Source organism: Saccopteryx bilineata, chromosome 3 (genome assembly GCF_036850765.1).
Source record: "Saccopteryx bilineata isolate mSacBil1 chromosome 3, mSacBil1_pri_phased_curated, whole genome shotgun sequence".
Classification (NCBI taxonomy): Eukaryota; Metazoa; Chordata; class Mammalia; order Chiroptera; family Emballonuridae; genus Saccopteryx; species Saccopteryx bilineata.
This window is the reverse complement of record NC_089492.1, coordinates 163,124,087-163,145,292: the sequence shown is the minus strand read 5'-3', so window position 1 is coordinate 163,145,292 and position 21,206 is coordinate 163,124,087. Positions and strand designations below refer to the sequence as shown.

Here is a 21,206-nt window from a genome sequence, read left to right as displayed (position 1 = left end):
TGTCTCTGATTATTTGTGACTATGCCCAGTTCCCACTTGTACTATAAGTACCTTTAAGAGGAGCTCCATTATGTACTTTGATATTTCCCAGAATCCACCACAGTACTGGGCACATAGTAAGCACTCAATAAACACATAATTAATCAACACTAACTGGGAAACTTCTCAAGGTCTGGGATTCTGTTTCAAATTATCTACGTGGTACCTCATATAAGGCCACATGCTGATAGGTGCTTATGGATTGATTTGATTGAAACAATAAACAGAATACCCATTCAATTCTTTAACTCCTATGATGATGCCATTTGGGCCTACAGTATTTTTCCTCACTTAACTTAGCTGGCCCAAACAGTTTTAAATTTGATGCTTCTAACTGAGGTTGCCTGGCTTATGACTGAAAGTTTCATGGGAGAAGACTCTTAATTCTTCAAGTCATTGGAGGTGGAAGATGTTAAAAAAGTTTTTAGTTCAGTTTTTCTAATTGTGTGATGAGGAAATAGGTCCATTGTGGGTAAGTGACTTGTCTAATTCATCTATTTAATGTTACATTTTGAGCACCCATTTTATTCCAAGTGACACAATGAGCCTCTTACTTCGTAACTCTCCAGCCAGAGTCCCTGTTCCAATCTCAACCTCAATCTAACATCTTTCCCTCCCCTCCCCTTTCCTAAACACACATTGGAGAAATCATATGTCCAAAATTTCTGCTGGGCCTTACTTAGGACATCTATTTCCAACTTTTTCATAATTATAGTACTCTTTGGTAAGGAGATTTCATAACAACGTAAGGCAAGATCATTTTTTTAAATCTTGCTGAGAAGTTTTTGAAAAATTCCCAAAGTTTGTGATAAGTGAGGATCTCTTGGCATCACAGAAACAAAACAGAATTTGGGGACTCAGGTCTCAGAGGGTTGAAATTACTGTGTTTGGCTGAGTGCACAAGAACATCATGGCTCTGCTATTGGAAAGCATGTAGGATCCAGCTAAGAAGGAAATTTGTCACTCTCCAGTGGCTCTCAGTTTAGATAAGTAGCTCCACTTTTCTTTGCTTGAAGCAGACCAAAATGAGTAGTTCCTATGAACTCCAGTGTATAAAATTATATGCTTAGACATGTAAAACTAAGTTATAAAACTTTTTTCTTTTTCTTTTTGGTAAAGATGATGCCTGGGCTAGTGATTATAGATAAACTAAAGCTCATGGGCAGAGCCTGCCCTGTTATTTAGGAGTTTGGCTCAGCCCTGCATTCCCTTGAGTGCCTTCAGAAGTGGAGGGTGAGAAATAGAGGAGGATGCAAAGGAACAGCACTTTGTTCCCTGTGGTCTTTGGCAAAGCTGGGGCAGGTTCTTGTCAGAAATGCTGCCTGAGTTTGAGAGAGGAGCCTCTCAGGGCTAAAAGGAAAGAAAATTAAAGGTCTCACAGGCTGATCATTCCCAGGACTTGAAACCTGCTTCAGGTAAGTGAGCATGGCAGTAAGGTGGTCTGGTGTCTGTGCCATCATTCACCATCCTGCTGGCGTCAAGAACTGATGTCCAAGAGTCATGACTTTGCAGCACTGAAAAATCAGGTGTCAGCATAAGACACTGCTGTTTCCAAACTTTACTTATATATGTGTGTATTTCCACGGAAGCAATAAGATGATGAGGGTGGCTTAGAAAAATGGGTTCTTAGGCTTGCCTCGAAGTATCCTTTAACTTAAGAAAATTGTCCTAGCTAATCTGAGTTTAGAAAATCTGAAGAGATGCAATTCTTGGCACTGTGCCCCTGAAGGTAAAAAAAGTTGAATAAAAGTACTGAAAATCCTCTGATAAATCTGACGCTAGCCGAAAATCCTCTGATAAATCTGACGCTAGCCTTCTCCCTCAGTCTCCATACCTTCCCCTCCTCCAACACACGTGCAGAAGACACAGAAGGGAAGGACCATCTGGCCCAGCACACCAGCTTTTTATTTGGTTGCTCTCAATCCTACCTTCCTGTTTGGTTTACTCCCCCCCCCCCCCCCCCCCCCGCTCTGCCCATACTTCAGAAACCAATCAGGGTGTCTCCTGAACTAATTTATTCCCTTTGTTTCAACTGCCTTCTTGGGTAACCTTTTCCATATGCTGACATCTTGCCTTACGTCGGATTTTGTTTTTCACCCAAAATGGCCTGATTGAACTCTTAGGAAAAACCATTTATTCAAATATACGACAAAGTGCTTCTAAAGATTCCAAGTAACGTTTCATTGCTTTTGATGACCAAGATATATGAATGGAGGGAAAATTGCTATCTTTAAAAGTAACTGACTGGTGGGCAGTGATGCTAAGTAGAATAAAATTCAAGAACACGTTGCTGTTAGCATTGAATCTCCCCTACCCCAGGTAAAATAGTCTAATGTAGACTTGGAGCTAGAGTCTATAAAATTATTATTATTATTGTTATTATTAAATTGTGGCCTTTGTTTATTTTGTTGCCCGAGTTTGGCTTCAAGCCCTTCAACATGGTCACATTAGTCTTCTTTATATTGCCGGTTGTGGACCAGTTTTCTTCGGCTGTTGCTAAAACTTACTAAAATGCCAGATGTCATGTTGGAAACACGAAACCTGAAAGAAGGTTGTAAATCACAAAAACAAACCATAAAAAGAATAATAAAATACCCTGAGTGCCGTGTTCTGGAGCTTCCCAGCTCCAAGTCTCCCTTTGTTCACCTCTCTCCCACCTTACCATGATTCTCTCCCCACATTCTGTCTTCTAGGGTCAGAGTGTTGGGGCTGCCCCACAGTTTCTCACCTAAGGCTTGGCGGTTTGCTTTGCAGATTCGGAGCAGAGCACGGGTTCAGACTCGGAGGTGCTCACTGAGCGGACTTCCTGCTCCTTTGACACTCACACTGACCTGGGCCCTGGTGCTGCAGGCCCTGTGCCTGCTGCCCTGTCGTCCATGGAGGAGATTCAGGTGGAGCTGCAGTGTGCCGACCTCTGGAAGAGGTTCCATGACATTGGAACTGAGATGATCATCACCAAAGCAGGCAGGTAAGGACAAGTTCCTTTGAGTGGCCACATTCAAAGAACAGAGGATGAAGCAGGAGCTGTTTCATTTGTGTGTGGTAAGTAGCATTAGCGAAGCCTAAGGCACATGCACTTACATTTTTGCATCTGGGCATCTTGGCAAAGTGATCTTGTATTTTCTGTGATTTTGCCACTTTCCTCCAAGGGCCACTGAAACATAGATCACCTCTACCATTGCACACATTTTCCACCTACAAATGTATTACAGTTAATAACAGAGATCCATGGTATATAACAGCCAATGTTTTCAACAGAAGACATTTGCTCCCCAAACAACAGCTTGCATCTTTTAAGGCTTCCAAAGCAGCCAGATGGTTTGGGAAGAATTTGGTTTTGGGTAGGACTTGGGCTTGGCTAATCTTCTGAGCCCTGCTTGTCAACCTATCTTGTTGTATTGTAGGCTTAAAATTATTACAAAATTTTAATGGCAACCGGGTGGAAGCTCTTGCAAAACTATTTATGTAGTTTAATATGTTTCAAAACAATTTCTCTTGAAATAAAATTTTAATTAAGCTAAGGTATCTTTCAATTTTCTTGAAAGATACTGTTTTGTTAGGTATCTATTTCTGCTGGATAATCAATGTATATTACATTACTTAAAATTCACAGGAACCCTGTGAGGTAGTATATGATAATTCCATATATGGGTGAGGATTGGAAGGCCGAAAGAGGTTAATTAATTTGACTAAGTCCATGTGGGCAGTCAAGGGCATGTTCAGAATTCTGCACAACTCTATCTGGCTCTAAAACAGAGGTCTCAGCCATTTTTAACTCTGCACTGTTAATAAATGATTGTAGTTTCTGCCTCTTGGGTTCAAAATGAAAATAATTTAAATAAACATAACTTGGGGCTATGCTTCTTTACTATATAGGGATAGTTCATTGCAATTAAAACAGTGATTCTGCTTTCATATATTCCAAGCCAACCTACATATTCTTACATCATGGAGACCAAAAAGACCCACCTCATTGGTCATAAGTTGTTTTTTTGAACATAAACATCTAAAATAAAAGAATATTTTGACTGCGTCCAGTTCACATGAATGCATATAGAGAAACTTCCCTCTATCATAAGACACCACAAAAAACATGAGGTTAAAATTAACCTAAAAATCTCCTTCATTTTCATTTCCTTCTAGAACCCTTCTTTCTCTATGTCTTATCAGTGAATAAAAGCACTAAAAGGCTTTTTAGGAAGAGCAACTTTGAGGAGAATAACTTTCAGTGTCATCACCTTCTTGTAGCTGGGGTTTCAGTCTACTCCTGTTCTACAGTCTGAGATGTTCTGGCCTGGAAGGAAATAGAGTAATTCAAGGAAAAAGTGTTTATTATTTTTTCTTAGTTTTTGGCAAGAGGATTGGTTTGGGAAGAGGGGGAATATCATTTTTTTTTCTTTTTTCTGAAGCTGGAAACAGGGAGAGACAGTCAGACAGACTCTCGCATGCGCCCAACCGGGATCCACCCAGCACGCCTACCAGGGGCGACGCTCTGCCCACCAGGGGGCGATGCTCTGCCCATCCTGGGCATCGCCATGTTGTGACCAGAGCCACTCTAGCGCCTGAGGCAGAGGCCACAGAGCCATCCCCAGCGCCAGGGGCCATCTTTGCTCCAATGGAGCCTTGGCTGAGGGAGGGGAAGAGAGAGACAGAGAGGAAAGCGCGGCAGAGGGGTGGAGAAGCAAATGGGCGCTTCTCCTCTGTGCCCTGGCTGGGAATCAAACCCGGGTCCTCCGCACTCTAGGCCAATGCTCTACCACTGAGCAAACCGGCCAGGGCCCGTCATTTTTTCTTTTGGTAAGATTTTTAAGTTTTTATTTTGGGTTTTCACTTACTACTATTGGGTCTGTGTATTCCAGTCATTCTTGTTCTTGGTGTCATACACTTGTTTCCTGCACCTCAGTGAATTCAGTTCACCTGAGCACTTCATTGACAACTCTCCTGTGGCTTTATTTTGTGATTTCTTCTAAAGTGTTTTTTCTTTTTCATATCTCCACCTTCACAGATTTACTTTGATGCCTGAATATATTCAGATACCCCCAGCACAGACATACAGTTTGTCCTTTAGCCATATCCCTTTACTTAGGTTTAAAAATTACATTCATTGTTTCTGTATTGGGTTGCCTCAGCTATTGCTGTTACTACATGCAACTCTGCTCAAGTAATTCTGGAACATCTTAGATATATATGTGGAAGTCTTTCTCTTCTGTGAACTCTGTTGACCCCCTCCTCATTCCCCTAGTTGATTTCTTCCTTTTCACTTAATTTTCCTTCCTATATAGTGTTCTTTTCAATTTTAATTCCAAATTTCATTTTCTTAGTTAACGTTAGTTATGTATGACTCTCTGTTCTTTTATTTCTGCTCCAGAAAGTTTAGTCATCATCAACGTTTCACACCCCAAACTATAATCCTGTTGATTTTGAACCACTGCTGTCTACAGAACCCTCAATCATCAAAAGTGCTGACATAGTCTGTGTAATCAGCACCATGGACAGAGGCGCATGTAGGGATTGGAAGACAAAAGACGGCCTAAAGTTCGTCATAAAAATAAAACCAAATACATCTCATTTTGTAAAAATGAAAAATTAATTTTTCTCTAAAGTGTTATGACTTCACTTGATATTCTGTGCTAAAATACTAACAAAAAGAAAAAGCAACTTTTGATACATTTTTAAGAAGAGAATTCAAATATAGTCATAGAAATTTGAAGCAAGAGGGCACTTTGGAGGTTATCTAATCCCTGTTATTTATAAGTGATAGGTTTAAAATGACTTTTTCAAAATCACAACGCTTATTCATTTTAGAATGTAGGTACTGCAAAGGAACAGGTAGCATTTCTACTCTAGGTCATATAAATGTTCCAGATTAAATAGGTAGTTAATTTAAAAACATCTAATTTCTCTTTTTGAGGTCAACAAGAAAATAAATCAATTTCTTTCTTTTTTTATTTATTTATTTTTTATTTTTTTTATAATAAATTTTTATTAATGGTAATGGGATGACATTAATAAATCAGGGTACATATATTCAAAGAAAACATGTCTAGGTTATTTTGTCATTAAATTATGTTGCAAACCCCTCGCCCAAAGTCAGATTGTCCTCCGCCACCCTCTATCTAGTTCTCTGTGCCCCTCCCCCTCCCCCTAACTCTCTCCCTCCCTCCCTCCCATGTCCTCCCTCCCCCCACCCTTGGTAACCACCACACTCTTGTCCATGTCTCTTAGTCTCATTTTTATGTTCCACTAATGTATGGAATCATGTAGTTCTTGTTTTTTTCTGATTTACTTATTTCACTCCTTATAATGTTATCAAGATCCCACCATTTTGCTGTAAATGATCTGATGTCATCATTTCTTATGGCTGAGTAGTATTCCATAGTGTATATGTGCCACATCTTCTTTATCCAGTCTTCTATTGAAGGGCTTTTTGGTTGTTTCCATGTCTTGGCCACTGTGAACAGTGCTGCAATGAACATGGGGCTACATGTGTCTTCACGTATCAATGTTTCTGAGGTTTTGGGGTATATACCCAGTAGAGGGATTGCTGGGTCATAAGGTAGTTCTATTTTCAGTTTTTTGAGGAACCACCATACTTTCCTCCATAATGGTTGTACTACTTTACAGTCCCACCAACAGTGAATGAGGGTTCCTTTTTCTCCACAGCCTCTCCAACATTTGCTATTACCCGTCTTGTTGATAATAGCTAATCTAACAGGAGTGAGGTGGTATCTCATTGTAGTTTTGATTTGCATTTCTCTAATAACTAATGAAGCTGAGCATCTTTTCATATATCTGTTGGCCATTTGTATCTCTTCCTGGGAGAAGTGTCTGTTCATGTCCTCTTCCCATTTTTTAATTGGATTGTTTGTTTGTTTGTTGTTGAGTTTTATGAGTTCTTTGTAAATTTTGGATATTAGGCCCTTATCAGAGCTGTTGTTTGAAAATATCATTTCCCATTTAGTTGGCTGTCTGTTTATTTTTATATCAGTTTCTCTTGCTGAGCAAAAACTTTTTATTCTGATGTAGTCCCATTTATTTATCTTTGCCTTCACTTCTCTTGCCATTGGAGTCAAGTTCATAAAATGTTCTTTAAAACCCAGGTCCATGATTTTAGTACCTATGTCTTCTTCTATGTACTTTATTGTTTCAGGTCTTATATTTAGATCTTTGATCCATTTTGAATTAATTTTAGTACACGGGGACAGGCTGTAGTCGAGTTTCATTCTTTTGCATGTGGCTTTCCAGTTTTCCCAACACCATTTATTGAAGAGGCTTTCTTTTCTCCATTGTGTGTTGTTGGCCCCTTTATGAAAGATTATTTGACCATATATATGTGGTTTTATTTCTGGGCTTTCTATTCTGTTCCATTGGTCTGAGTGTCTATTTTTCTGCCAATACCATACTGTTTTGATTATCGTGGCCCTATAATATAGTTTAAAGTCAGGTATTGTAATGCCCCCAGCTTCATTCTTTTTCCTTAGGATTGTTTTGGCTATTCGGGGTTTTTTATAGTTCCATATAAATCTGATGATTTTTTGTTCCATTTCTTTAAAAAATCTCATAGGGATTTTGATGGGAATTGCATTAAATTTGTATATTGCTTTGGGTAATATGGCCATTTTGATTATATTTATTCTTCCTATCCAAGAACAAGGAATATTTTTCCATCTCATTGTATCTTTTTCGATTTCCCTTAACAATGCTTTGTAATTTTCATTATATAGGTCCTTTACGTTCTTTGTTATGTTTATTCCTAGGTATTTTATTTTTTTTGTTGCAATCGTGAAGGGGATTATTTTTTTGAGTTCGTTTTCTAATATTTCATTGTTGGCATATAGAAAGGCTATGGACTTTTGTATGTTAATTTTGTATCCTGCGACCTTACTGTATTGGTTTATTGTTTCTAATAATCTTTTTGTGGAGTCCTTCGGGTTTTCGATGTATAGGATCATATCATCAGCAAAAAGTGATACCTTTACTTCTTCTTTTCCGATATGGATGCCTTTTATTTCTTTGTCTTGTCTGATTGCTCTGGCCAGAACTTCTAGCACCACGTTGAATAAGAGTGGAGAGAGTGGACAACCCTGTCTTGTTCCTGTAAATCAATTTCTTTCAATCTAACAAATCTCCATAGATGGCGGAAAGGAACCACATTTCCTGTCTCAGATACCAAGTGATAAGACTTTTTCTCTATCCCTGCCAAGATGTTCTCCAACAATTTATACATATAGTGCAATTATGAGTCACTGTTGTTAAGAAGAGAATTACTAATCTATATTTAAATCTACAGACAAAGGTTATAAAATTTTTGAAAAGAATTAGTGTGGATCAAGGTGCCTAACCTATTCCTAAATGTTAGATTTAATCATTATGAGTAGCCCATCAAAATTCATTAGCCCATTGTAAGACTAAAGTACAAGGCTTTCTAATTAAACTTGTGAGGGTTGAAGGAAAAAATCTAAAATGATATGCCAATAGAAACTACAGAAAAATTATAAAGTGGGAAAGAATCAATAGTTATATATTTTATAGTTAAGAATTAGCCATCATCCTTCTCATAAGGTCTGTGGTTCCTCTTATGCTTTCCCCCAAAATGATTATGATGCTTCTGACTTACCAAGGAGAACATTTGTTTTCTGAGTTGCTTTTGGTGGAATGTGTGACTAGCTCAGAAAACCCTCATATAAACAAACAATCAATGCACATTTGCAAGATGGCTATCTGGTATGGTCTATGGCCATGAAATGGAGCAAAGCCAATTAGGCTGAATGTAGATCAAGCCTGTGACCTTGACCTCATTAGCACCATACTCTACCCAGCTCAATTAAATGGCCCCAGATGGTTAAGCTTAATGTAGCATTTTGTGTTCAAGTGCCCTACAGAAAATTCAGGGCAATTCACATTTTTGAACTGAGCATTTTTTTTTATGCCTGGCTCCTAAATGAATTACATACAAAAGAGCTTGAAGTTTTTCTTCTCTCTTATGGTTAAAGAAGAATGGTGAATTTTATTCTAGGTTCCTTGAAACACAATACCTCTTTTGGGTTGCTCCCTCTTAAATGATGAGAGTAGTTGTAAAGTGCCATGTCCTGACTTCACTTGCTTTGGCAAGTTTAACAAGCCATTGTGGTAGAAACAAGGTATTGCTCAGAGGCCACTAGAATTCATTTGGTATTTGCTCCCTATTCCACGGTGTTCTTCCTCTGACACACATATTGACAGCCTGAGAACTTGCAGAACTTTTTCTACAGTTTTATGCATTAAAAAAAACAACACACACACACACAAAAACTTTGGTAGCCCTTTGTTTGGGAATTGGTAGAACCTTTCTTCTTTTTTTTCTTGAGACATTATTTTTAGAGTGGTCATTTTCAAATAGACTCAATCAGATACATTTTATGATTAGGAACAAGCAACTGTGATTAGCTACTTGGAGAATAAGGTGATTATAAGTTATTCAAGTACATTAAGTATAAGAATATAAGTATATTAAAAATGTTATAGGCCCTGGCCGGTTGGCTCAGTGGTAGAGCGTTGGCCTGGCGTGCGGGGGATCCGGGTTCGATTCCCGACCAGGGCACATAGGAGAAGCGCCCATTTGCTTCTCCACCCCCCTTCCTCTCTGTCTCTCTCTTCCCCTCCCGCAGCCAAGGCTCCATTGGAGCAAAGATGGCCCGGGCGCTGGGGATGGCTCCTTGGCCTCTGCCCCAGGCGCTAGAGTGGCTCTGGTCCTGGCAGAGTGACGCCCTGGAGGGACAGAGCATCGCCCCCTGGTGGGCAGAGCATCGCCCGTGGTAGGCGTGCCGGGTGGATCCTGGTCGGGCGCATGTGGGAGTCTGTCTGACTGTCTCTCCCCGTTTCCAGCTTCATAAAAATACAACAACAACAAAAAAGCCTGACCTGTGGTGGCGCAGTGGATAAAGCATCAACCTGGAAATGCTGAGGTCGCCAGTTCGAAACCCTGGGCTTGCCTGGTCAAGGCACATATGGGAGTTGATGCTTCCAGCTCCTCCCCCCTTCTCTCTCTCTGTCTCTCTCTCTTCTCTCTCCCTCTCTGTCTCTCTATCTCCTCTCTAAAAATGAATAAATAAAATAAAATAAAAATTTTTAAAAATGTTATAGTCTAATAGGAATATATGTGTGGATGCATGCACATTATCTATCTATCTCTCTATCTATCTATCAATCATCTATCTATCTATCTATCTATCTGCCTACCTACCTAATCACAGTTATAAAGCAGGGTATGGTATGAGCCTTTTGAGTGTCTGAATCATCAAATAAGTCAATGTAAGTTAAGAAGAGGTACTATTTCAGCAATATAAGTCCTCAACATACTTTATAGTGGTAATTTCCAAAGTGAAAAAAATCAGCCAACTTTGAGAATTAGAAGATGTTGAATTTAGTTGTACTTAAAGTGCCTAGTGAGCTTTAGTCCTGCTCCCTCTCACTCTCTGATTGCTCAGCTCCTTTTTTTTTCTTTTCTTTATTTATAAGTGATAGAAGAGGAGATAGTGAGACAGATTCCCATATGTGCCCCACTGGGATCCACCCCGCCACCACATCTGGGTTTGGGGCTTGAGTACTGAGCTATATTTAGCACCTGAGGTCCAACTGAGCCATCCTCATCACTCTGGGCCAAAGATTGAACCAATTGAACCACTGGCTGCAGGAAGGGCAGAGGGAGAGAAGGGGGAGAGAAAGAGGGAAAGAAGCAGATAGTTACTTCTCCTGTGTGCTCTGACCAGAATCGAACCTGGGGACATCCATATACCGGGCCTACACTCTATCCTAAACCACTGGCCAGGGATACTCAGCTTCCTTCTTCATTCCCTTTTACAGGAGGATGTTTCCTGCCATGAGAGTGAAAATCACTGGTCTGGATCCTCACCAGCAGTACTACATAGCAATGGACATTGTGCCTGTGGATAATAAAAGATACAGGTAATGAGCGATTCTGCGGTGTGGAATTGTGGGTATCACTAAAATTTCAGAACTAGTACACTGTATAATGCACTGCACAGGGAATAAGATGGAGGATATGCCAATGGTCTATGGCAGAGCACCAGGCAGAAAGACGTCACTAGAGGCAGGAAATCAGGACTCAGTAATGATTGGGTCAGAAATTTCCACTATGTCTCTGGAGAGAGTGGGATTGTATAGTGTCTGCCAGGGTAGCAAAAATCAAATGGATCTTAAGTCTAAAATTAAGTTAGTTAATATTGAAAGTGATTAATGTATTGAATGATTTGGTTTATGACGTATCAAGTGAGTGAAAATGATTTATTTTGATGTGGGCAAGGAAAAGTAAACCAGTGAAGTACATTCAATCACATATGTGATGGTTACCCTGTGGATGATGGAGGAGAAGAATAGAACTTGGTGAGACTTCAAGAAGAACATCTAGCCTGACCTGTGGTGGTGCAGTGGATAAAGAGTCGACCTGGAATGATGAGGTCACCGGTTCAAAACCCTGGGCTTGCCTGGTCAAGGCACATATAGGAGTTGATGCTTCCTGCTCCTCCCTTCTCTCTCTCTCATTCTCTCTCTCTCTCTCTCCTGTCTAAAATGAATAAATAAAGTCTTTAAAAAAAAAAGAAGAACATCTAGTTAGGGAGCTTATTATTCATTAATATGGGTTGTGAGCGAGTTTGTTAAATAATTGTCCTTCAAACTCATGAAAAGCCAACATAGCCTCTGTGTCTTTTGAATGGCTTACATGTACATAGTTCTTGTCTGAATAAAGCTGTGACTTAATTGATCTCTTGAGATCTCAATTCAGTCAGTGAATCTTGGCTTATATTTGAAATATCTGAGAGCTTGACTCTAAATCCATGAATTTGGAAGTGAGAGGTGAGTGGCAAAGATCAGGACTAATGTGGTAGAATGAGAGAGCTGGCCAAGACAGAAGTGTTCTTGATTGCAGGACCTAATCTGTTTTTAGAGTATCTTAGTAGTTGAGATTTGGACTGAGCACCTTTGTTTGCCAGGGTCCAGGGCCCTCGTGCTTCTTTTTTTTTTTTAATTATTTATTTATTTATTTATTTTTACAGAGGCAGAGATAGACAGGGACAGACAGACAGGAATGGAGAGAGATGAGAAGCATCAATCATCAGTTTCTCGTTGCGCGTTGCGACTTCTTAGTTGTTCATTGATTGCTTTCTCACATGTGCCTTGACCGCGGGCCTTCAGCAGACCGAGTAACCCCCTACTGGAGCCAGCGACCTTGTGTCCAAGCTGGTGAGCTCTTTGCTCAAGCCATATGAGCCCGCGCTCAAGCTGGCCACCTCAGGGTCTCGAACTTGGGTCCTTCCGCATCCCAGTCCGACGCTCTATCCACTGCGCCACTACCTGGCCAGGCCCTCGTGCTTCTTTACTGAGAAGCAGAAAGTGTCAGCTCCGTGGAGAGCTCTCTTCAGAACTACAGGGCAATTAGCAAAGTTGGGAAACTGATCTCCTGCTACTAACAGCATCATAATTCCAGTGGTTTTGCGGGACAATAACGGGAGAGATGATGACGCTCAAAATGAAGTTCATCAAAGAAAACACTAACTGAGAAGCCTTGGTGGTGTTTCTGGGATGGTTGCAGTAAGGCGAAGGCCCTCCATTTTCACAGAAATACCTCAGAATAGAGATCCTTAGCAAGGAAATGGTTAACAAGTGAGCTGCTTGGAGGTCTCTGCACATGGCTGCATTTTATAGGATAGAATAGAAGATGTTTTTAATAAGGAACCAAATCCTGAACAAGTGGCCAACGGATTATATGGTTTGCATTTGAAAGGTGAAAGGTTGCAGTAAAATACCTCTTCCATAGCTAGCCACGTGGGTTCAGGATGCCTGTTTGCACACAGGGGTGCAAGGCAAGGAGAGGGGGAAGAAAGAAAACGGCTGTGAGAGTGTTCTCCTTGTGAGAACTGCAGTTTTGATCATTAACCATAGCACGTTCTCTACTCTCCCACACCCATTTCATTCTCCATTCCATCTCTGTCTCATTTTCCCTGCCATCCACCCTCCCCCTTTTCACCTTTGTATTCTGTTTAATCTCTCTACTTCTCCATTCTTGTCATCTTTTGTCCTCCTCTCTTGTCCCTGCTTGTTTCCTGGGACCTCTTTTCCCTCTCTTCACACGTCTCTGAATTCTCCTCTCTTCTTCTCTCAGATATGTGTATCACAGCTCCAAGTGGATGGTGGCTGGCAACGCTGATTCCCCTGTGCCCCCAAGAGTCTATATACACCCTGATTCTCTAGCTTCTGGGGACACTTGGATGAGACAGGTGGTTAGTTTCGACAAACTCAAGCTGACCAACAATGAACTGGATGATCAAGGACATGTGAGTCAGAAAACTCTGTCTCCCTCTCCCCCTCTTCCCCTTTTTGCTTTAGAGCTGAATAGCCCCAGGCTTTTGCAAACAGGTAAAATAAGACTCTCCATGCCACATTAATTTATCTTCAAAAAGTATGCGTAAAAGTTTTTTCTTCCTGTGAAATTTTATTCATTACAAGTTTACCATTTAACAAATGTCTGCTATGCGTCAGGTTGTGCTTTCAGACAGAAACCTTGTGCTCCAGTCCTCAGAGCCCTGTCAGGGGGAGTTCAGGGACAGAAACACAAGGCACATTAAAAATGGTGAGAGAAATCCCAACATTCAATAGAACAACTCTCAGGGAAACAACTGAAGTGACTGTTTTGGCTAATTGTCCAGAGAAGAGCTTATAAATTCTGGCTGAATTTAAGAGAAGAATAGGCCCTGCAGCTTTCCAGGTATAATTGAAGCACCTGATGCTATTAATTTAATGTTTGCAGTAAAATATATGTTGGATTTTCACTGAATGCCATGATCCATACTAGGTGCTATGGGAGGACTGAAGAAGCTGAAACCATGGCCCCTATCTTGAAAGAAGTGACAATTTTAGGAGGAAGGGAGAACATACAGCACTCACACTCATGTGATATAAGAGAATGTCTATAAATTCAACAACAAAGTGTAAATAATAGCTTGTAAAATTGAAAGACAGCAGGAGCCCATGTTGCAAATTTGATGCAGGAGGAAGCACTGTCACGTGGCAGAGGTTCTGAGACCTTTTAGTGGAGTGATGTCTGCTGGTGCCAGAACAGTCATTCCGTATTTACCCAGTTAAAGCAACATATCATGTCTGCTCCTCATGATTGAGATACTCTGCTGTGTGGTTCCATGTAATGCCCTCCAATCACTTAGTCCTTCCGCTGTGGGCAGTACCCTGACTTCCGGTTTCCCATACCACCCAGCCCCAATCTCTACTCCTCCTCTAATGCTTCCTGTGATTTTATTTGCATGACAGCTTGAAAAGATGCAGGGCCCTTAGAGCCAGCCCTGGCTTAATGCTTCCCCTTCTCATTCCAGATCATTCTGCACTCCATGCACAAATACCAGCCTCGAGTTCATGTGATTCGCAAGGATTTCAGCAGTGACCTTTCACCCACCAAACCTGTTCCTATTGGGGATGGAGTGAAAACATTCAACTTTCCTGAGACCGTGTTCACCACAGTCACGGCCTATCAGAACCAGCAGGTAAGATGCTGCCTTGGAGAGTGTCCTGGTTTATCTGCTTTTAAAGGAGCTTAGTCAGGCTTTTGGTAAGAAAAGCTTAGTCCTTCTACATGGCACTGAGGAGCAGGAATGAGACAGCATGCTTGCAGGGCACACGGGAACTGGTGATGAAAAGGCAGGAATGCCTAGTAGCAACTGGGATGGTCTAGATTTAGATCAGAGACACAATCTTTGCCTAAGAGGAACAAACTTCCTAAGTTATCTTCATATCTCTCTGTACACATAGCCATGTTCATAATCTCTACCCCATCTTGGCAAGTGTACTCCCTCATCTGTCGCAAGTACTGGGGTTTGATTCATTCCTTTCTTCTTATCTGCAACTTTTTGTGTATTTTGGCACTTGCCTATCTAAAATTCTGTTGAAGACTCACAGCTTCACTTACTCTTTCAGACTAAATTTACTTGTGTATGGTCACCAGCCACACCCTAAGATTTGTGTTTCAATGTCAGTAATATGTCTATTCATTCCATCAATATTTAGTGAGAACTCAATATTCCAAGCTTAGTAGAGAAACTTAGCAGATTAAGACTTACTTTTCCCTAAGCAGAGTTTCAGTTGACTGAAAGACACTCAGATACATAATGATAATACAGTGGAATAATTTAACAAAAGAGATGTTGACAAATATTTTTTTTGTTTTTTGGGAGAATGAGGGAAGTTTTCCTGGAAGAGCTGATGCTAGAGCAGGAGGTACATGGCTGGGGGAGTGAGAGAGAGAGACCAAGTCTGGAATTATTGTGCATTGTAAACAATGGTCTTGTTTTTGGGGAGAGTGACTAGACGGATTTACAATTGATCTCACTTAACACAATTCCCTAAAAGTTGCATGTGAATATCTTTTTTTTTTTTTTTAATTTTCATAAGAGTTTCTTAGGGCAAACTGATGACATATGCCAGGGAGCAAGATCTCAATGCTCTGTGAATAGCATTTTTTGTAAACTAGATTATATTTCATCTTTTGGCAAACAGTCTAATTACTAGGATCCTGCAATAAATCCTTTTTCTTGGAGCAAAGCATTTTTGCTTATTTTGCTTGAAAGTCTGCACACTTTTATTTTGGACCTGCTTGGATCAAAATGAAATTATACTATAATACTTGCTACTTTTCATATTTGATACTATGCTTGGTGTGCTGACCAAGAAAGCAATAGAGGAAAAGTATTTATTTACTAAATATTTATTGAGTGCCTACTATGTGAAGGTGAGGTATAAAATGGGCTTATATAGGAAGAGTACTTCTGTATTTCATGATGCATCTGGATAAAGGGTCCTTATGTGTTCCTTATCTTTAGAGACATCTGAGATACAACAACCCCTTAGTCTGGTAAATGTTCACTACCATATGGTTGTTGGGATTTCTCAACAGCTATAAAGCCTTCCCAACTTCTGATTTCCCTTGTAGATGCCACGTTTGATCTGAAGTAGAGTTTGAGCTTTACTTTGCTTTGGGCACTGTTTAAAAACTATAAAATCCTTTCAAACATCTTAGATGGTAAAATTGCAGAGACTATGAAGGGTCCTTACTGAAAACTTGAATAAAAAGGATTTTTCAAGCTCTGTTACTTGATGGAGCAGCAATATAGACATGGCCTGTCCAGCACCTAGGATTAACCATGGCTGGGAAGAGGGAAAGAAAAGTTCTTTGAATAATGGACTAGATTTTTTTCCCAAGACTACCCCAGCCACCATTTTAGTCACTGGTTTGTTTCCCTTAAAGCAGAGATGTGGCAATAAATACTACAACTTTAGAATTTAGTTTGCAGAAACAACTAGAACACCAATAAATAAACTCACTGAGGTCAGTTCTAGGAGCCAAGGAGGTCATTCAAGCTGAAACTAGACAACTAGACAGCTACAGCTCACTGTGACAATGACAGAAAACCAAACATGATACCTGAAATCCCTTTTTCTTCCTCAACCTTCTCTCATAGGCATTTTCCTGCGTCTGAGTACATTCTCATTGTATAAATATTTTGCTATATATGGACTGGGGTGTGGCTATGGTAGTTTAGCAGGGACAAGAAACCCCAATTAAGATCATGGGATTTGTCAGCAAACATACCTTGTTTGACTTTGGACCTTTTTACTGATGAGTTATATGACTTTGAACAACTTTTTTTAATCCCTTTTCAACATGCATTTCCTGGTCTGAAAATGTCCTAGTCTCACAGCTATGAGGACTAGAAGAGGGAACATGCATAAAGTCATGGACAAAAACCTGGGGTCTAATTAATGGTAGTCAGCTGCCATTGCTGAATGACTGGTCCACACAGACATGAAGGAGGGGTGGCAGGAGCAGGGGCCAGTTTACAGAATAAATTACTTATTAAGGAGAAAGAGGATTATTGGGGATTGGAGGGGCTGCTTTGGCTCTTGAAGATATTATAATCAATAGGTAAATACTTTGATCTCTCTATTCTCATGTCATATTGGTGAATTCATGATGTGCTGACATTCAAAATAGATGAGTCATACTCAGTTCTGCCCATTTTGAAGTCAAGATAACAGCTTTTGCTTGTTGAACAAGCCTCCTGTCCCTGGACAACTCAGTAAGCATGATTGTTTAACATTCCCTGTGGCTGCATAGCTATGATTTAATATAATTCAGTGACATGTAATAAAGCAAACTAACCTCAGTTCTCTCCCCCAGGAATCTTGAGGACTGCATCCTGGAAGTTAGAGTTGTGAGCTAACAATAATTTTCAGACTTGTCTTGAAGATGTCAGGTAGCAAAACCTGTTCTCTTTTGTGAGCTGTACCCACTTATTACTGGGTTTAATTGCCCTCCACCTTCCAGAATGAGAACAATTAATATTTTATGGCAAAGTTGTTTACTTCTTATATGTCTTTTTAAGGGATTGGTTAGGAGGCATATGAGAGTAAAGAGGAAAAACTAGGTAGTAGGTTCATTATTCTCAGGAGCTTGTTAGGAGGAACGCCATGAAGAAAGGACAACAGAGAGGTTGGAAATGAAATGAAATGTCACCCAGTTTCCTAAGGAAAGGCATTGTACTGTCCACAGACAGCAATGGGTTAGATATTTGGAGAGCTGGGCAGTAGTATTAAATTTTCTACTAGCTACCCATGTCATCTGAGAAAGTCATTTTGTCTTTCTGGGCTTCAGTTTCTTTAAGAAAATGAGCAGTTGGCCTATGCTTACTAAGGTCTCTGTTAACTCTGAATTGTAATTTCTCTCTCTGTTTGTCCGTCCTTTTTAATGAAGGTTGGGAGCAATTTATCATTATCAAACAGATGCAATTGACACATGGTTTTCAAATATTAAAAATTATGAGTATTCATGTCTATAAACTTATTTAAACCTCTATAGTATTCAGACCAATGCAGTTTTAGCAAGTCAACATTTGACAGGTGGGAACATGGTGTTTTGTTTCTGGCAAACAAAATACTCCAACCTATACTATTCATTAGTGGCTCTTCCCAGTCCTCTCTGCTATTAACCCTATGCTTCCTGTTGAGATCACCAAGGCTGGCCACCTGACTCTCCCACATCCAATCTGCCATTGAACTCTGTTGCTTCTACTGATGGAATATTTTCTTCTTTCTAATTTCATTGCTTTTGCCCTTGTTCTGGACCCTCCCCTCCTCTATCTGATCTCCCCTCCCACTACCATCTTGAGCTGTTGTGGTAACTTCCGGCAGAGTCTCCTGGACCACAAGCTTAATGTCTCACCAGGTATCACACATATTCATTGCTGGATGGATCTTCCAAAAGCACAGCTGTGACTGCCTCATTTCTGCCTCAAAAACTGTCAATGATTCCTTAGTGCCTCAGGAACAAGGATCAGGATCCCAACTCTTTCCGTTACGGTCCTCTGTGGTAAATTACAAACTACATTTCTAGGCTTCTTTTTCATTAATCCTCATTAGGCACTCACAAGAGTTCAGCAGTCTAGTTAGAATTTTACTGTTATATTTGTAGCTGCCTTACTTTTGCAAGTGCTGTTGTCCTTGTAGGAATGCCATCCCCTTCATCTTCATCTGTCTGTATTCCTTCTATTCTTTGAGTTCGGTACAAACACCATCCCCTACCACTTTCCTTACATTTTCAGCTGCCAATGAGCTTTCCCTCATTGGGATATAATAATAAGTTCCCACTGAACTTATTATTACTGTTATTTGCTCTTAGAGTGCCAACTTGGCTGGCCTGTGGCAGAGAGGAAGGTACACTGTGCCCAGAATCTCATTGTGGAGAGTAAAATGGTAGAGGTTGGAATAAAGGTGACTCCACACTTTCTGGGTTTTTTGGGAAGAGATTGGTGCCAACATGTCCTCATGGAATTAGTAGGAAATTTCCATTACAGAATCTTTGTTTTCTCTAAGGGAAAAAAGCTTGCTGAATCTTGAAGGGTTTTGGATTTTTTTTCCCAAACAGGAAACTAGATTTCGAAAAGATACAGCCCTATTCTCCTCAGGTAACATAGTCTTATTTCTTGGTGAGAATTGGTCTCATGACCTAGGTAAGCAAATGCAGTCAGATTTCTGAGTCACTCACTACATCTCAGACTACTGTGCCAGTTTTACCTTCTCTTTCCAATCAAATCAGTGTAAGATTTTTTTTTTTTTTCTGAAGCTGGAAACAGGGAGAGACAGTCAGACAGACTCCCGCATGGGCACGACCGGGATCCACCCGGCACGCCCACCATGGGGCGACGCTGTGCCCACCAGGGGGCGATGCTCTGCCCATCCTGGGCATCGCCATGTTGCGACCAGAGCCACTCTAGCGCCTGAGGCAGAGGTCACAGAGCCATCCCCAGCGCCTGGGCCATCTTTGCTCCAATGGAGCCTTGGCTGCGGGAGGGGAAGAGAGAGACAGAGAGGAAAGCGTGGCAGAGGGGTGGAGAAGCAAATGGGCACTTCTCCTGTGTGCCCTGGCCAGGAATCGAACCCAGGTCCTCCGCACACTAGGCCGACGCTCTACCGCTGAGCCAACCATACAGGGTGGCTCTTTTTCTTTTTTTAAATCCCAATGGAACACCCTTCAAGCAATATGGTAAAAAATAAGAAATAAGAAGAACTAAGTGTTAACAAGAGTAGGCCCTTTCAGCACTGGTTCTGTAAAATCATATTCAAGATGTTATTTTCTTTGTAGGTTGTGCTATTTATGGCTATAATGTACATTGTGAGGTACATCTCATTTATTAACTGCCTCTATGTTACTAGGCCAAAAAAAAAATCAGTGAAAATGATTGAAATGAATGGTGGCAGGTCAGCCATCACCCCCTCATGTGTTGCAGTCCTCAATAACTCAGCTTCACAAATCAGTGCATGGTTTTGGAAATAAAATTAGTGAAGAAAAATGCTCCCATAATCTCTGTATTTTCCGTGTCTCCCCATGATTATTGGACTGAGTTTAAACATGACTCCTGTAGAGTAGCTTTGGCTGCACAAAAAGCTACTAATAGACGTTGTTCTCACTGGAAGGACATTTAAGACTTTTGTCTGTAACACCTGCAGTGAGAGCAAATAGGACTGAGGGAATTGTTTGGTCTATGGTCTCTGAGGCTTGTTATGGCTTTGGGACTGGGGAGCCCTGTTCCCATATCATCGTTCACTCTCTCACTCACTTATTCATTCATTGAACAAATAGTTATTGAGCATGACATATTAGATTCTGTTTAATAAAATGGCATATAAAATAGACAGGGTTCCTACCTATAGACCTGTAGGAGAGACAAATAGTAACATATGAACAACAAAATAAATGTATAATTGCAAACTGGGTTAAGGGCAAAGATGGAATTAAATAGGGGTCAATTAAAGATAATAGTAGAAATAGGCTCTTTTGGAGGGGTGAGCAAGGAAGATCTCTCTGGGAGCTAACATTTACAGTGAGACTCAGGAGGAGGAGGGGTCAGCTATGTGAAGAGTACAGAGAAAGAGTGTTTTTGTCTGGAGGTGGAGTGGGTGGGTATGAGGGGCCTGAGAAGGGAAAGAGCTTGGCACATCCCAGCACTGAGGGCAGCTCAGCTGTGCTGGAGCCCATGAACCAGGGGCAGAGGCATGTGGGTGGGGACAGAGAGGGAGGCAGGAGCCAGGGCAGGCTGGCCTGCAAGGCTAGGTCTGGAGCTTGGATTGAATCTGAGTACAGTGGTAGCCACAGAAGAGAATGACACGACCCATTTACGTGCTGGCAGAGATCATTTTGGTTGCTATGTAGAGAAGAGATTGGACTGTGACAAGAGTGGTAGAAGGGCAATTAGTTTGAGGGTTATTTAGAGTAGTTTAGTCAATGGATACTGGTGACCCTGTCTAAGGTGGGGAGATAGAGACAGACAGCCATATTATGGTCTAATCTATAAACATCATTATGGAGTAGGGCTGCAAATTAACTACTCAAGTGTAGTTCCTGTGCTGCCTACAGGTGCAATCTCAGAGCCCTTCAGCTTGGTGTAAGCCCTGCCTCTCCAGACCCTCCCAGCACTCTGCCTTTATGGCACACTTAACCACATTCTGACTCACATTGTCATTATTAGTGTGTATATCTGCTTTTCTCTTCTACATTAGAAGCGTCTTGGGTTGGGGAGAAAGACAAAGATAGCCATGTACCGACTGTCCAC

General features: G+C 40.9%; 1 protein-coding gene across 4 annotated transcripts in view; it reads left to right on the top strand.

Moving 5' to 3' along the window:
* TBX15 (T-box transcription factor 15) overlaps window positions 1-21,206 on the top strand; it is a 120,391-nt gene that overhangs the window by 60,895 nt on the left and 38,290 nt on the right. For 3 of the 4 annotated variants that reach the window (XM_066268113.1, XM_066268115.1, XM_066268114.1), the window contains 4 exons: window positions 2,794-3,007; window positions 10,882-10,983; window positions 13,199-13,370; window positions 14,421-14,588. In XM_066268113.1, the coding sequence (XP_066124210.1) occupies window positions 2,794-3,007; window positions 10,882-10,983; window positions 13,199-13,370; window positions 14,421-14,588 (656 nt within the window). Of the gene's footprint in view, window positions 1-2,732; window positions 3,008-10,881; window positions 10,984-13,198; window positions 13,371-14,420; window positions 14,589-21,206 lie in introns of all 4 variants that reach the window. The other variant, XM_066268116.1, reaches the window with a different exon arrangement.